The sequence below is a fragment of the Desmodus rotundus genome, chromosome 10, assembly GCF_022682495.2.
Source record: "Desmodus rotundus isolate HL8 chromosome 10, HLdesRot8A.1, whole genome shotgun sequence".
NCBI lineage: Eukaryota > Metazoa > Chordata > Mammalia > Chiroptera > Phyllostomidae > Desmodus > Desmodus rotundus.
The window spans coordinates 98,754,351-98,773,112 of record NC_071396.1 but is presented as its reverse complement, the minus strand read 5'-3'; the positions used below and the strand labels follow the sequence as shown (position 1 = coordinate 98,773,112).

Genomic DNA, 18,762 nt, shown 5'->3' with positions numbered 1-18,762 from the left:
CATCTTGAATCTCGGGTACACTAAACCATCCGACTCCCAGAGTGTTTGTGTTGGAACAGAAAAATACTCAAGTGCCAATTTAATAAGCTCTTTGCATTCTGTTAGCCTGTGCTTTACATGCTAGTCAACTAACTAAGTTATAACATTTCTTTAAATTATAATTAAATTTAAAAGTAAATCTTAAGCAAATTATCCCTATAAAAATTTTTCCTAATAAAACAGTCACATTCTAAAGTCTATGCTGTAAAGCATTATTTTCTTTTCTAATAAAATATTATTCCTCATAAGCACAATATTAGTACAAAAAAGTAATCATTGCATCACGACTTATTCTTGCCTAAAACTAGTATCTACGGCTCACGCCATTCATTTGTCCAGAACAAAATTTGTGTTCACATTTACCCTGCAGAAAAGGAATCTAGATTTTTTTGTCTGTGATTACAGTTTTATAAGGTAATCTACCTGGTTTTCATGAACAAGAGTAACAAAATTTCCCTTTGTTCTTTTAACTAAGTGTGTAAGGTACTCTCTGTTTTCATACCGTTGATCATGATTTCTTGATCTAACTGTTAGGGTTAAGGAGGCCATAACCTTAACAAGTTCCTATAAATGAGACTTCCCAGTTTTACATAAAAAAATCTTGGCCCTCTGTGTGCAAAAATATTGGCATGACTAAAATTCCCTCCTTGCTTATCAATATAACGATCAAGTATGTTTTATATTTGCAAATATGATGCAGAATAACATTTTAAAACATGACTTAGTTCCTTCTATATTAAATAAAAATCCCAAGAAAAAAATAACATAAAAGTCATAATTCTGTTAGTCTAAAAGAATACAATAATTATTTGACTGCAATGTTTCTTTTGAAGTACATTGTGTTCCTTGAAATGGTAATGGTCAGGGGTAAACATTAATATATTTGAGATCTTTCCTTCCAAACAAGAAAAACTATCAAAATAGAACATGACTTTTGTCTCTCCATCAACATACTGGGAATTATAAAACAGTGTTTCAGTGTTTTGATATCCAGTTTCTTTCCTTTTGGTAACAATCCAAGAAAAGTAATTTATAATTCTTTAAAAGCTACGAAATAAGATAACAGAATGGGGAGAGAGAGGAAGAGGCATGCCAGCACCTGGGCCAACTGTGTGCATTGTGTAAAGCTCCTGAACCAGTTATTTTCTAGCAGTGCCATGTTCAGAGACAATTACAAGAGGATAGGCCCAGGAGTGCTTGCATTTGGTTGTTGCAAGCGTTGCATATAATAGAAGGCTATGCATTATAGAAGTATTATAGAAGAATATACAGATATCAGTTGAAAAAGTCAACTTTGCAATCCAGGAATTCCCTCTTCAGGAAAGTAATAAATCCATATTCAAATACAGTCAGCATCCAGAGTCACTCAGTAATGCCTTATTCACGTTTCAGAAAAAGGCACCCACCCTTAGTTGGAGTGGACTTTTAAGAGACACAGCCATGCTCTCTCCAGAGCTCACACACCAGTTAGGCCAATCCCCTGCTCAGGCCCAGGGATAGTGGCGCGATTCCACAAGTACACATGACATGTCCTACAGTCATGCCCGCCAGTCCTCACCTGCTCTCCCTGCTACAGGGTTTGGGCTGATTTCCAACTCTGAGACACACTTGAAATAGGATGTTTCTAGAAAACTGATCTCTGGCATTAGGTTCCTTTCTTCAGGTACAACTAGCCTAATTTAAGCCCTTGTGAAAATTATAGAAACTTTCTAGGCCAGGAAACATTAACCATTAGGTGACATTACTTCATAAATACAACCTCATTGGACCGCAAGCATGGCCTTCATTGCCTCTATTCATAAGGGAAGAATAGGGATGGCGGTGAAACATTCAATTCTAATTAATATGTCAGCAAAGTCTTTCTTTATCCCTCTCTTTCAATTGTTTTATTCATTCCTATAGTCAATTGTTCCATCTAGCATGTTATGTCCTATAGTGGGAGGTACCAGTGAATAGACATCTTATTTTCCGGGTGGAATAGCCTTTAATCATTGTAGCATTTATAAAATCAACTATAAAATTAAACAAATACTTCCTATGATTAATCCAAGGGTGGTAGACGAAGATGAGAAACAAATGCCATCCACTTCGCAGTTCTGGGACATTTCTTCACGGTGGGAGACACCATTCACCCTGCACAGTGGGGGTGGGTGAGCCTAAGTTATACGTGTACAGGTAACAAAACAGTGAGTACGTCAACAACTTACCCTTGAATTGACCACTTCCAGCGAGACGTTCTGAGGCGGGGCACTGGGCACTAAAAGAAATAAAACAGGGGGAGGTAGTTACTCCGGCGTCACCAGAGAGAAACTCCAATACTCTGGAATGCGTCTTTCTCACAGTTCATGATGATCAATAGGTAGGTGATCCAAGTGGCACTTTCAAATTTTCCTGAAGGATGAAATATAACTGCTTTTGTTTATTTTTACTCACTTGGTGGGCCAGTTATCCATTTAGGGAGCTTCCAAAACTATCAGGCAAAAGAGCACCTGCCACGACACCAAATACTGACATTTAATTACAGCTTTCTGGTGATAATCTTCCCAGCAAAACCAATCAAAGAACACAGGAGGTTTCCTAGAGTGCTTTTTTAAAAAATATGTATTTTATTGATTATGCTATTACACTTGTCCCGTTTCCCCCCTTTCACTGCCCTCCTCCCTGTACACCCCCTCCCGCCCACATTCCCCCCCTTTACTTCATGTCCATGGGTCATACATAAAAGTTCTTTGGCTTCTATATTTCCTATACTATTCTTACCCTCCCCCTGTCTATTTTCTACCTACCATTTATGTTAATTATTCTCTACACCTTTTTCCCCTCTCTCCCCCTCCCACTCCCCTGTTGATAACCCTCCATGTGATCTCCATTTCTGTGATTCTGTTCCTGTTCTAGTTGTTTGCTTAGTTTGCTTTTGTTTTTGTTTTAGGTGTGGTTGTTAATAACTGTGAGTATGCTGTCATTTTACTGTTCATATTTTTTATCTTCTTTTTCTTAGATAAATCCCTTTAGCATTTCAGAAATTGAAATTTTATTTGAACAAATAATGAAGGAGAACTTCCCCAATCTGGCAAAGGAAATAGACTTCCAGGAAGTCCAGGAAGCTCAGAGAGTCCCAAAGTTGGACCCAAGGAAGCACACACCAAGGCACATCATAATTACATTATCCAAGATTAAAGATAAGGAGAGAATCTTATAAGCAGCAAGAGAAAAGGAGACAATTACCTACAAAGGAGTTCCCATAAGACTGTCAGCTGATTTCTCCAAAGAGACCTTACAGGCAAGAAAGGGCTGGAAAGAAGTATTCCAACTCATGAAAGGCAAGGACCTACATCCGAGATTACCCTATGCAGCAAAGCCTTCATTTGGAATAGAAGGGCAGATAAAGTGCTTCTCAGATAAGGTCAAGTTGAAGGAGTTCATCATCACCAAGCCCTAGAGTGGTTTTAAAGGCTTAGGATATTGTGCCTTTCAGGGTCTGCATGGTTTTAGGATGAAACGTGTCATTCTAATGGTCACTTGTGTTGCTTAATCCTTTTAATGCAATCTTTATTCTCTCTTAAAAGGGGAAAAGAAGAAACACAACCAATTTTTTTTTGCTGTATGTAATTAGTCCCATGTGCCACACATGCAGGTCACTGAATGGCATTCAGTGAGTCAATTCTATTCACAAAGGAACAGTTTATTTTTCTTTGTGGATTTTCTAGGAATTTTGTTTCTCTTGCCTGCATTTTGATTGTCCCACTCCTCATGAAAGAAGGAAGAACATATACAGTTTTCTTTATAATATTTATGATGAATATTTACTATATCAGAAAGTGAATATTTTATCATGTGAGCAGCTGAAAGACACCATTCACTGAACAGCCGTTCTGTTAGGCATTATCCAAATGTCTTGGATAAATCATAAAAAACAATGAAGGCTTTCTGCCCCACAATAGGAATAAAAATAGTATTAAACAAATGTTTAATACATAATCTATAACATGAGTAATATCTATCTTTGTTCATGCTGAATTGGTGAATTTAATGAAGAAATGCCCTTAGCATTTCTAAGAATTTTATGGCACGTTCCCTCTTTTTGTGCTTAAACAAAAGGGACGATACTTGGACGATATCTATGATTTTCTAGGGTACTTATATTTTAACCAGAATTTAGGTATACCCTACTCTGATTTCACCTACTGAAGAGTAATTACCAGAATGGCATGATACATGTATTATTAATCTTCATATCCTCTTATCTGACACTGAGTTAATATTTACAGACTCAATGATTAAATGAACAAATGAGTACTCACTTATATATTAGCTCCTGGGCCTCTCTGGGCAGGGTGGGAATTGTAATCACTTGTTTTGTTTTCATTTGGAATGTGTCTCAGTGCTTCATAAAGGCTACAGCTGATGCAGCTCGTGATAAATCGCTCATTGGAGCCTTACTTTTCATGAATTGCATCCACAAGCATTCTTTCAAAAACATTTCATAATTTAGGATGTAGACTTTAGTATTTCATTTCTTTTAGTTCATATTATGGTCTTCTTATCCAACACAGACTATAAACCCCCACAGGGACCACGATTTGTGTCCCTTTTGCTACTATATCCCCACTATCAATGAGAGTCCGGCATGTAGTTGTTGAATAAATAGACAAGTTGTAAGATATAATACAATCTTATTCATATTCATGGTTTTTGCCCTAACGAGGTTTCTCCTTACATTTTTTTTTTGGATTAAGGTATAACAGACATATAGTAAAATGCACAAATCTTGAATGTATGACTCCATAATTGTATGTGTGGGGGTGTGTCCCCATTTAAACACCACCGATACTAGGATACAGAACTTGCATAGTCCCCTGGAAAGCTCACGTGCATCCCTTCCCAGTCAATTCCACTGTTCTGACTTACAATGCCATCAATAGTTTAGCTTGTCTTTGAGCTTGCTAAAAATGAAGTCATATTTTTTTTTCAGGCTGGCTTCTTTTGATCATTATCAGTTCTTAAGATTTATTCATGTTGTTACATATAGCAATAGTTTTCTTATTCTGTTTTTTTTTATTGCTCCCTAGTATTACAATATAGTATATGGCTATTCTGTGTTATTTTTATCCACTGTACTGATGAATGATATTTGGGTGATGAGAGGGGACCCAAAAAGTTTGGAGGTTGGGCCCCTTGAAGTACAGGTTTCTCAGCTAAGTGATTATTCTAGGAAACCATCTGTATTAATGTACCAGCTGGTGTTGTGAGAGGCTGTGTTCGGCTCCAGTGAATTTTTTTTGAAGACTCTTTCAACACGTTGGCCCATTTCATGATGGGTGATTTACGAGTGTACCTGCCCACACTGTGCTGGGTGCTCAGTAGTTTTCAACCAAAAACGGCATGATCCTGGTGCCCCACCCTCCCTATTCACCTGCTAATCTCCCTGAATGACTTTTTTCTGTTTCCCTAGATTAAAAAAAAGTCCTCAAAGGGAAACGTTTTGCTGATGTGGAAGTGAAACAAAAGACAGCAGAAGCACTGAAAAGCATTAAAATTGACGAGTTCAAAAACTCTTCTGAGCAGTGGAGAAAATGTCGGGGTAGGTGTATTGCATCACATGGAGACTTTGAAGGTGACTGAAGTTTAAATGTATAAGAATAAATACATTTTTATAAATAAACTTTCTTGGGGTCCCCCTTTGTATTTTCAAATACAAAGATACGAATAAATCTGCTTGAATATTCTTGCATATGTCTTTTGGTGGACAGTTTTGCTCATTTCCTTCACTTTATACTTAGAAGCAGAAATACTGGTACCAGTGGAAACCCTATAGGGTTGACACATACACTAAGTTTTAATAGGAATAAAGTTTACCGAAGTTGTTGTGCCAAATCACACTCCTACTAAGAAGGTAATAAAGTCCTGGGTGCTCCATATCTTCACCAACATTGGGTGTTTTCAATTTTTTACATTTGAGTCATGTGGTAGGTATACAGTGGATTAAAAAAATTAAATTAAATTTATTGGGGTGACATTGGTTTATAAGATCATGTAGGGTTTAAGTGTACAAGCCTATGACACATCATCTGTATATCACATCGTGTGTCTACCACCCAAAGTCAAACCTTCCATCACCATAAATTTGACTTTGCCCTTTACTTCCCTTCACTAGGGAAGCCTCTGGTGACCACTATACGGTAGTCTGTGTCTATGAGTTTTGCTTCTCTTGTTTGTTCATTTGTGGCTTTCACTTTTATATGCCATGTATAAGTGAAATTTGTTTTTATCTTTGTTTCCCTGAGGACTAGTAATATTGAGCATCTTGTCACATGTTCAGTGCCATTTGGATATCCTTTTCTTGTGGAGTTCTCAAAATACATTTTTATTAACCTAAATCAGTTTCCCCCAAAAGACATCTTTAAGTTTTTATTATTTATATCTTATATAACATTTATGTTATTAAAATATTAAGATACTAATTTTCTTGAAAGTTAAAATAATCAGAGGGGCTCTTCCACATCTCAGTTCTACAAATGCTGTGCTAGTGAAGCGGGACCTCCCTAAACTACCTTCACTGACCCCTAGACACCCCAGGCCCAGCATCCAGGAAAGGGAAGAGTGCAGAAGCCTTAACAAGATGATCTCTGCAACCGCTCTCCTAAAAAGAAGAAAGGTTAGACACCTGGAAATAACAATGATGCGCGTGATCATTTACAAGGAGGAAGAATTTAAATCATTCTGTAAAGAGCTGAACATACAATAAGTACCAACTGAAAACTAATGCTATCCACTACATCATATATTCTTACAGATTTCTGAAAAATAGTATTCATTGAAAGTTTGAATGTAATGTCTGAGTATTCAGTGATAACTGATCACTTCTTAAACAAGAGAAAATCTTTCCAGTTTATATTTTCATGGTATTGTAATATTGACATGGCATATACTTTACTAATCACATTACACCCACTTTTGCACAATTAAGTAGTATCAAAATATAATTTCAGTAACACTAGCTTGATGAATGATAGGTGATTGAATTTTGGAGGAGGGAGAAGTTTAATTTACCATATATTTTGTTCTAGGTCCTATGCTAGTAGCTATGTAACCCTCAAATGTCATTTTAATGTAAGTTTATAAATGACATTTCTTGAAAGCCAAGAATATATATAAAAAAAGAATACACATATGGACTTATTTTTGTAACTACCGCAATTTGGTAAGTATCAAGATTATTTATGTATTGGGAATTGAAAGCCACAACGTCCCAAAGGCGGGCTTTTAAAAATGGTGTTGACGTATTTTGTCCACTTTTGGCAGTATAAATCTCTCTTCTGTTCCATTGATACAACATTGGCTACTCTTGTACGTAGGAAAGAAAGTAAAGAATTTTTTCTAGAGTAATTTTTGTTATCAACTGCTACTCCCTCCTTCTCACTATCAATTCCCACAGAATTTACAGATAAACAGATAACAACACATAGGATTAAATGTTTGGGAGAAGTAAGTGAAGCCATTTATTTGGGCTTTTCTTTATTTCTCTTATTTGACACTGTTTCCTTGTCTCATGAGGCAGAAGGAAATGATTTGGTTCATTGTTTTCTCTCCAAAATGTTAAGCAATTTATCATTTACAACAGGTTCATTAAATCCGATCAGAAGTGTTTGGTCTGGAAATTCCTCTCTATGAGGTGGAACATGCTAGTTTGAAACCCATGGTGATGAGTCATTCCGTAGAGTAGATCAGATTCCCACATTTGTAAATGAATTTCCATACACAGTCACTTGGATTCCTCCACTTAGCAAGTGTGTGCTGTCCTATACTCATAATTTATAAATTATAGTAATTCATATGCATTTACAAGCTTTATTTATGAACAAACTAATATGAGACATTTATTATAGAGTAAGAGAAACTACTTCAATATATTTCCATATTGAATCCTGCCTCTTTACTTACTAGTTTATTGACCTGAGTCTGTTGGTTACTAGTTTTTGTGATCTCTATCTTAGTTTTGTCATCTATATAAAGTTGGATAAAATATAGTATTGTGAGAATAAAAGGTTAAAAACGAAAGTGCATAGAGCAGGGGTTTCCACTAATAAGTACTCAATAAATATCAGTGATAACAGTAAGAAGCATATTCCTATGCGTCGTTTGCCTATGAAATTTGGTAACTGTTTTTGGACATAGGGAAAGCTGGCACAGGCACTAATAAGTGTTAATTCATCAAATATGTTAATGACCTAACCATGTCAACTCACAACAGACAGTGATTTGGAACAAACTGGCAAAACTAGTTCCATTCCACATTAGATGTGAGGCTGCCTAGGCTGATGCTCTACAGTCCCAAATGGTTTGAACAAGTGGACCGCTGTAAACCAATGATACCCTATGTAGAGGAATTTGAACAACAACAACAACAAAACCCCAAAGTTTCTTCCCAGACAAATAAATAAAGGAGAACTAAATTACAGATGACATCTCATCAGGATAAAAGTGTTTATAAGCATCTTAGATAACGGGATACATTGGGATAATTAATTTGGAAAATAGTATTTCCTTTTTTTAAAAAAAAGACTTTATCTACTTAGAGAGAGAGGAAGGAAAGGAGAAAGAGAGGGAGAGAAACATCAGTGTGTGGTTGCCTCTCATGTTTCTCCCTGCTGGGGACTTGGCCAGCAATCCAGGCATGTGCCCTGACTGGGAATCGAACTGGTAACCCTTTGGTTCACAAGCCCGCACTCAATCCACTGAGCTACACCAGCCAGGGCTGATTTTTATTTTTATTTGATTTTCCTATGTCCCCAGTACAAATTTTTTATGGTAAGGATTCCTCTGTTCTGATAAAAGATATGATTATCTTTATAAAACACATGCATGTAGATATACACATATGTTAAGTGAGCCACACAAGTGGGAAACCCTAAAGATATGCTTGTACACAGAGACATTTGCACCTGTTTGGCTGAATCGTATGGTTCATTCAGTAACTATTCAGTGAGGTAAAGGGAATATAGATGTGCCTATAGCATCACCCCTCATATGAGGAGCATGTAGTACAATGAGAAAAAAAGGACACACACACTGGCATAGCTTACAGTTATTAAATATATATATGTCGTGTTCCTGTTTTAGGTGCTTACATGGATTATCCCATTGAACTTTCACATCTCCTTGTTATAACAACCAGAAAGTCGAGGAGAAAGCGCTTGACTGGGACTGGGAAGTGGGCGACTATAACATGTGATTAAATACATATTTATATGATATGTTACCTCAGCATGGACAGCGGCAGTAGAGAGGAGAAGGCACCGGACTGAAGTGGATAAGGGATGGGATGATAAAGGAACTGAAGACAAGAGTGCCGGGTTTTGTTGGAAATTGAAAGAGATGAGTTGATTGTAAAGATGAATGCAGCCGTGATGAGGCAGCCCATTTCAAGAGGGCTATGAAGTTCTTGACTTCCCCTATCAAGTGTCTCTGATAGAAAAAAGTTGGGGTCCCTCACACAACGGTGCTTGTTGGGTAAGGATCATGAAATCCTTTAATATAGTGACAGGCATTTTCTAACTCTTAAATGTTGCTACATTCCTAGATGATAATTCTTGGACTAATGGGTAATAATCTATCTTTCTCACTTATGACATTTAAAATCTAAGTGGAGAATAAGGACACAGTATTACAGTTCAGACTGTGAATTAAATCTACATAAATTATGTAAAATATTCATTTTCATTTGTTTTCCTTTTATTTTTATAATTATAAGTTGTGAAGTAATTTATTCAGCCGATAAATATTCTGTTCTGTCTTCAATAAAAGAATCCGTTGGATGGACATAAGAATTACACTAAATTTGACACTGAGGAGTTATCACACATAAAACATTTTTTAAAGTTGAAATTGCAAATGTGTGTTACTCATGTGTCTTCTTTGCACTTCCCTTAATAGCATGGATGCCCTTCCTCATTCCATTAATATTGTGTGAAATATCTGCCCGGATACTTTCCCAGAACAAAGAATGGTGGCTTGGTCAAAGAATCAAAAGCTAAAGTCATTTCTTTTTGAAATTCAAAGATTAATAATGTATAGAATTACACACACCAACACAGGAACCAGTGCTGAAAAGAAATAGTTTGTCACCTTTTTAATATTCATGGAGGTCACATCTTTGCTTTTTTACACCTGCCTGAGTTCCCACTGGCCCCACATCATGTACTCTGCTGTACTTTATTTTGACTTTTCATTAAATTTCCCAACATGTCATTATCATCCATTTCTTAGATTTCTGATTTCCTCTGCTACTGCTTTGTCAAATCCATCCTCTTCATTAAGACTTCTTCCTCTCTTTAACAACATGTAAGAAAGTATGTGTCATCTTTCATTTGTTAGGTATGGGACAGTTAAATGTATACATTTTTCTATTCAGTTGTAATACTTTCAATGCTGAACTATTTGGCTTAAATCCTTATTATATACTTTCAAAGTAAGATGTATATGTAGGAGAATTGTCCATTATTTAAATGTTTAACCATCTTCCTTTTTCAAGAATGAGGCATAAAAGAAACACGCCAGTGTATTCAGTCTAAATACATGTAAAAATGTGTTTGTATCAGTAGAAACAAAGAAAACCACAAACAATTATTTTGAGCTCTTAGGTAGTAGTCACACTTTGAAATTACCTATGAAAACCTTTTGACTTATGAAAATATAAATTTGACTGTAAAAGTTTGAGTGAATTAGCCAAATTCCTACTTTATGCAAATATGCTTCATAAAGTTTTAGTGAAGAAATCTTGAAGACAAAATCTATGACATACACAAAATATCATTTGATTATCACAATAAACACATGAGTCAAGCGTTAGCATCTGTAACTCACCATCAGAAAGGGTAACCACCGTCACATCATCAGTAGACACTCCCGGCCCGTAGCGATTATAAGCTAGGAATCGAAGAGTATACTCCGTGAATTTTTTCAGGCCTTCCAGCTTATAAGATAGTCCATCAACCTCTATATTCTGGAGACATAAAATGCCAAGACTGTGATTCAGGAGGCACATTAAAGCAGAGGCGGCAGCCATTCTGTTCAGTCAGTAAATTGGGTGTTAGACTCACTCACAACACTACACTTCAGCCTTACAACAAGTTGTTGTAAAACCTTCTTGGGACACACACTTCCCCCAGCAAAGCTCAAACCTCTCTGCAGACTCCTAGTTAAAGCAGCACCATGCTATTTTCACAGTCATTAAGTTCCCATTTGTCTAACACCAGCCAGTACACCGAGCAGTTTGATTGTAAGCCCACGGGAACAGAGACCAGCTCCTGCTCCTGAAATGGAACCGTTTACCATGAAACAACAGATTTCTTTCTTCCCTAGCTGAAATATACCCACATTTCTTGAAACTGACAGAGAGCTTGCCACGATTTTTATCTGTCAAAATGCTGTGAGTTACGTTAGGAACTGTTTCCAGCGCTTCACAGCGGCAGAAATGAGGTGCTGGAGGTGAAGGTCACAGAGAAATCAGAGCCAGTTCACTCCAGAAGGCCCATGACTTAGCTCTCCGCAACGACCCTCTCCCTCACATCTGTCTTGGGGAACAACATTTTGGAATTTATTTGCACTGGTGATTTGCATTATTGAAGAGCTAAAATATGTAGAAAAGTGGGTAGAACAGAAAGAGGGAAGTAAGAGCTAAGTAACAAGCAAAAAATGGAATGAATGATTACATAAGAGGAACTCTTAGTCATTCTTAGTTTACAGTATGACTTGGGACTTAGAACTGTTTCTGAATAGAACTGTTGCAAAACATTTAAAAAAATAATAATAAAACCCACTCTGCCACACAGTTTATGCGGAAGCGCAGATGCCACACTATGATCAGTGAGCTTCACCACAAACCTAAGGCCTCGGCTGTCCCAAGGTCACCTCTCTTTCTTTCCCATTTAAGTGCACACCTGTCTCTACATCTTTTTGCACATGAACTTGAGACTATGGAAGGACACATCTCAATAGTCATATGTATGTCACAAAAGAGAACTGCTGAGCTTCCTGTGTCTCCATAAAGACTCATTCACTCTTCTTTACCTGAAAATCGAATTGGCTTATTTTCAGGAGTCTGTGCTAACTGCCTATTAGAAATGAAATGTAAGAAGGAGGGAGAGTAGGCTGAAAAAAATGAAAAGTGATATGTGACAGTCCTATGGTGGCAAGAAGACAGAAATGCCATCAAATATATAAGAATGAAAATAGCAATTTGGGTGAGGCCATTGACTACAGGATAAATCCTCCCTTAGGATAAGGACTGAAAATACACATGTTTTCTGGGATCAGATGGGTTAATACGAATGTGGTTACATTGGCTCAGGCACCTACATACTCACATGAGACATCCGCATCCATCCTATTGATTCATTTCATTACCCAAGTGCCTTTCTTACCACCAGAATTAAATTAAATTGCTTAGCATTTCCAGTAACAGGCACTTTAAAACTGATCAGCCATCCAATAAAGTGCTGGACACTGGACTAGACATCAAGAGCTCCCATGTCTCCTGTTTCTCTAGCCCTAGAGCCATCCAACAGGTGGCAGCAGGGGGGCCCATTCCCTCGCCTACCTGTTCCTTCCCCGTGGACACCTCAGTGCAGAACAATCTGTAACCTTGAACTGGACCATTTGCATAGGCAGGGGGTTCCCAGGTAATAAGAATTGAGGTAGGTGAGGTAGATACAGCTTGCAGGTTTTCTACTGGACCTGGGACTTGCACTGTGTACAAGAGAAATCGATTAGTATAAGGTGATTCTCTTTCTCAAGACAATCAGAATTACATCTCTTACAGTCTGAGGAAATTATAACAGCATGTAGTATCTTAAAAACCATGAAATAAGAATATAAAACTATAAAATATAACATCAAGTAATGCAGTTTTAGAGTTATTTCTCATTTTAAAATTCAGAAGAGGACTTATATTCATCTAAATTTCTTATTTCATTTTACAGTTGACAAAACTGGTCAAAGAGCAGAAAAAGATAGGATTCTTAATCTAAATTCTAAGTGTGGAAAATTTCCCACTATGTCAGTATGCCTTTGCCTGTGTAGCGCTAATGACTGGAGAGGGGAAAGGGAAAATACAATGAGAATACTTGTACATTAGGATTCTACTTATAATTCAAGTAGGCAGCACAGCTATGGATAATTTACCACATTTATTGTCTTCGAGTCAGCATTTTAAAGTCTTGCCCGATCCTGGGTCCTTGAAATTAATTTTGGGATTTAATTTTCAATTTTACTTTCTAGTATTCCATTTTCTCTCATAACTATTACTCAACATAATCAAGGATGAGTAACATCCTCATTAAAGTAATTGGATAGCACAAGTCTACAATCACTTAACCAAGATACTTGTGTCCAGCTGTGTTTTGAAATCCAGGAATTTTCAGATTTTAGAAAGGTACGTGGTGCACAGACCGTGTTTTATGTAACACCCTAGTAGGGTCGGTGGTAGCACCCTGCTGTCAAATCATATATTTTCAGCAAAACATATGGTATTCACACCAAACAAAGTTATTAAAGATTATACATCGGCTGGCAGAAGATCAGGCTTAGGTACAAAAGTAGGTAAGAGATTCCTTCAGATTCCAGATTTGCAAATGTTGAACTTATGCATAATTTTTTATTTTTGCAAATATAACTAAATAGAAATATATGGTTTGTAAATGGTAAATGGGATAGTCATGTTATTATCATCTAAAATAAATAAGTAGTCTCAGCATTGCGAGTATACATTTTCTTAAATATTTTGTGAATTCAGTCTTGGATACCACCCAGCTTTGGACAGCTATACATTAAAGGCCTGTATTACAATTCTGTGAGTTTGAACTTTCAGAGCAAAATAGCACATAAAAACCTAGCTGGCATATCTGAAGATACATTTCTTAGATTAGCATTGAACCTATGTCTCTGAATCATTTTTCAGAATTTGTTCCATGATACCCAGCAACCTTAAGGCATTACTGCTCACACATTCATTTGGGGAAAAATAAATATAGTCATGTCAGAAACACATATTTTATGTCATTTTCACATATTTTCCCACCAGTTGCCAAATCTTGAGAACCATTGTTGAGAACTGCATTCTTTTCACCTTAACAAATGATTATTAACAGTTTCTTAAAAACTTATTTGGAAATCACTTAAAATCTACAGACAAATTAAAGAAAGAGAATAATACAAAGAACACCCATGTTCCCTTTATCCTGAGGTACTCATTGTCAACACTTTGTTCTATATATTTTATCATAATCTGTCTCTGTATACATGTAGTCTTTATTTATATATATATAGCATTATCACTCTATATAAATTTACAGTAAATCTATAATCTATACATAGTAATAAATGCACTATGTAAATATACATTGAGATAATATCTATTATCTCTTGATAAAGAGAATATATATCTATATCTCTCTCAATTCAGATTAAGTTATACACACCATAGCTCTTTAGTCCTATACAATTTAGTGCATATTTCCTAAGAACTAATAGGTACATAAATAACTCAGTTATTTTCTTCAGTGCATTTCATATTAAAACAATATTTTTATCAAATCTTCATCTGCATTGCAATTGTGTCAACTGACCCAATAGTGTCATTTATGTAACATTTCCCTTCCTTATCAAGATCCAGTCTAGGGTCAGGTTTACATTTTGTCGCCCTGTCTCTTTAGTCTGCTTTAAGCTGAAGCAGTTCCAGAGCCATTATTTCTTTTAAGCCATTCATAATTTTGAAGAGTATAGTTTTGTTTTTATTAATAGCATGTTCCTCATTTAGGGTTTGTTTTTGTTTCTACATGTTGAATTTAGGTTATACATTCCAGTCGGAAATGACACGTCAGTGACATCTGCCCTTCTCAGGGCATCACCTCCAGAGGGGGGCACGAGACCTCTCTCAGTCACTCATAGGTTAATGTTGAGTACCTGGCCAAGGTGCTGTCAGATTTCTCCACTGTAGAATTAACTGTTCCCTCTGCATCCCCACCTGACCTCTGGCCCCCTGCCCCACCACTTACAGCTAATAAGCAATCTGTGGGGAGATACTACATTAGGACCATGTAAATATCATGCTCTTTACCAACTTTCCTTAGAGTCAGCATCTGTTAATGGTTTTTGATGGAATCAATTTTTACCAGGGTGATTACAAAAGGTGATTATTTTTCATTCAAGTACTTCTGCATTAGCCACTTGGCACTCAGCATTCTATTATAAGCAAGAGCCCATGCCTTTTTCTATCAATGTAAGTATTATTGGCATGGGGAGATGGTTTCCTACTTTCTTATGGTCTACAATTTATTATTGTCCTTAGTTATTTGGATGTTCGAATTGTCCCAGATTTGGCCAGAGGGGTCCTCTTTAATTTGGTCCTTTTGGTCTTGTGCATGCCCCATAATTTACTGGAGTAATTCCTTTCTTTTTGGCATAATATATTCCAGGTTCATCTTGATCCTGCCCCAGAGCTGGAATCAAACATTTCTCCAAAGATTTCTGGTTCTCTTCTGAGGGAATGGTATTCAAGACAAAGATCTGGGTGTTCGATGTGTTCATTGCTACTTGGGTGTCTTTGCTTCTTGACCCTTTCTGTGAACAAAGAACATGTGTGTGTGTGTGTGTGTGTGTGTGTGTGTGTGTGTGTATATATATATATATATATATATACACATATACATATACAAATGCATACATGCATATATATACTCAAATACACAGATACATAGACACATTTCCCATGACCCTATAAAGATGCCTCCTATTCTGATTCAGCTCTACAGGGTTCCAATTGCATTTCCTATTCTTCTCTTATATGTTCTTCATTCCACAGGAGACTTCTATCTCCCAGACAGTTGCATTTAGAAAGACACTTTATCAGAGCACTCCCACCTTGGTATTCTTCCAGGAAGGGATAATTTTTCTATGGAGAACCCCCTATTCCATGAAGGGGCCTTCAGTAGACAATATTGAACAACAGGGAGTCTTGCCTATGTGAAAGCTTACAGTGATACAATTAGAAGTGTATTATAATGGAGACATTTTGCTCCTTGGTGGGAGGATAGACAAAGCAAATTAAAAACTTGCCCACTGATATAGTTCAACTGGATTTTCAAAGTACAACATTTTAAAGAACAATGATAAAAATATCAATTTGCATGCTTCTATAATTACTTATACATCCACAAAGACAATGCAAACAGCTCATGAGGGAACATATCTGATTTGAAGTCTACTATTCTTCTAAGGAAGGTAGATGACAAAGGAAGTGGCAGGAGAACTGAGATTGCACGAACTGCTTGCAGAACATGTTGCACGTGAAGTGTGCAGGATTTTGAAATTTCAGAGAGCATGTCTGTGCAGCCCAGTGATGGGTAAAGTATTAACCCCGCAGAGGTCACGGCTGATCTGAGACATACAAACTTTCCTTAAATATCATTACATATATCAGGTGCTGTGCATCTGCCCATGACTAATGTTAAGCCATAACGTTTAAGCCATCAGTTTGGTTATAACACGTGTTTCATAGGGGTGTGTGACACATGTGACCTGCGCTGTATTTTGACCACGACCTCTGCAGGTGAGTGTGTTCCTTCTTACCGTCCCACAGCTAAAATGAAAGAGCACCCCTTCCTATTAACATGGTTCATTCTGGGAGCAAATACGAAGGTTTTAAAATGGCCAGACTCCAAGGCCGTCATGGCTGCTGTGACATGTAACACATTCAGTGAAGGTGGCGCAGGGCAGACACGTTCCCAGGAGGACTAGGAGAGGAGTGAGTATATGGGAAAGAGGAGGGGGCACTGTTTGAGGAGTTTCTGCTCCTTTGTTCCACAGGAGCACAATGGGGTAATGGAAAACAATTCAGATTGTTTTCAATTTTTGAAGAACAGGTGACCTGAACATCTGGAAGAACAAGTTGAGAGGGCTGCTTGGAGTGGTAGAAGCAGGGGGTGCACAGCCCACCAAACTGTGACTTGCCAAGTACATGGGAATCAGACATGCCATTCTCACAGCCACTTCCATCATGCCTGTGGGAAGAACAGACCACAGGGACATCTGCAGCTCAAGGCAGCAGCCCCACAAGAACACACACTAGGCCACACTCCTCTCCTGCCAAGCCCAGCCATGGCTACTTAGGGTCCTGGCTCTTAGTCCAGACAATGATCAGAACCCTTCACTTACTTTCCCAAATAACAAGAGCAATTGTTTTCTCCACAGGGATATGCACAATCCCTGTGTGCATATCCCTGTGGAGGTATACAGACAGTGTTTAATAAATGTGTGTCAAATGAATGACTTTATGTACAATTAGCAAATGTTACTGTAAATCACAAGCCTAAAATACAGTATGCAGTCTAACTCACTTGAGGTCATTAATTCAGCATTGTCACTAAAGTGATCAGTAAATCGTGTTTCCCCAGCACACCTGATGAGAACTGAAGTTAGTATGCTTGTCCGTGTTTGTCGTACGCATGCGAGCCTGTGTGCACTTTGCCTACAGTGCAATGTTTTTACGAGCACGTGCAGCTTAGTCACCGATGGCAGAACACCAGGCAGTGCGAAACGTAATTTGGATTCAGTTCACACTGGAAGTGCCTACTCTGATCATCTCTTCACCCACTGAATTATTTTCCCTTCCTAGTGGTCATTAGACACCATCACGAAAAAAATGTGTGCCTGGGTTTCTGGAAGAATTTCAAGCAGACAATATAGACACCTGAATTAGAAAGGAACACTCAGTTTAAGTATTCACAAACAACTCTATGGGTTTCCACTGATTTCCAGACACATGATAACATTCTCTTTGCCATTATAAAGGATCCAAAGATCTTTTTCTGTGAAAAGATTGTCTTTTAGGGCTAAAGTATTTCCTACTTTAATGTTTTATTATAAAATAGAATTAATTTCATGATCTGATTGGATTGGTAGGCTTTCTTTAATATCCTCAGGTATTAAAATGAAAATACTCTAAGCCTATGTTGTCCCAAGTAAATATAAACATCAAGACATCAAAGAAGTATCAAATCATATATTTATCACGTATATAATTATTTATTTTATCCAGACCAAAATACTGTCTGCATGTGAAATATTCTTCCTCACAACATCCCTGGCTAATGCCAACACTCTTTGTCACATAAACTATTAAATGTTTATACTTCTTCACAACATGCTATAAATTCAAACTCATACATGCCCTAATATTTTCCCTTTGATTTACAGCTCTAACATAGGTCTGTAGATAATATATTGCATTTTATGTTAATGGTGGAGGTATGTTTGTATATGTATATGTACATGCATACAGTTGTGTATTTATTCAGATCCATATCCATAAAATATATTGAAGAATAACTTATATAGATTTACATCTGATTTATTATATTCATAGTAGAAAGAGAGAGAGAAAAAGGAGACACAAAAATGTTCAACAATGGAAATTAGATGTGAAATCAATACGGTTAACGGCTCCTGCCTTCCATTTTGTTACATTTTAGTATGTCAGTCAAGAAACTTAATGGGCTTAACGACTCATCATTGCCAAGATGTCTTTAATAATCCCCACTGATCCCTTCCATTGGACAATAATTTTGTAGCAAACTGCATCTAATTTCTTTCCGTCACTATTCAAAGTTACCTATTTCTTCAAAGAATGGAAAGATTTCAGAAAAGATACATAATCCATGCAAGTAA

The 18,762-nt window shown here is 37.1% G+C and overlaps 1 protein-coding gene across 2 annotated transcripts in view; it reads right to left on the bottom strand.

Moving 5' to 3' along the window:
- Positions 1-18,762, bottom strand: part of DCC (DCC netrin 1 receptor) — a 995,961-nt gene that overhangs the window by 249,393 nt on the left and 727,806 nt on the right. For both annotated transcript variants that reach the window (XM_024580416.3, XM_045188039.2), the window contains exons 10-12: positions 12,638-12,786; positions 10,903-11,041; positions 2,247-2,296 (exon numbers count right to left, since the gene is read on the bottom strand). In XM_024580416.3, the coding sequence (XP_024436184.2) occupies positions 2,247-2,296; positions 10,903-11,041; positions 12,638-12,786 (338 nt within the window). The remainder of the gene's footprint in view (positions 1-2,246; positions 2,297-10,902; positions 11,042-12,637; positions 12,787-18,762) is intronic.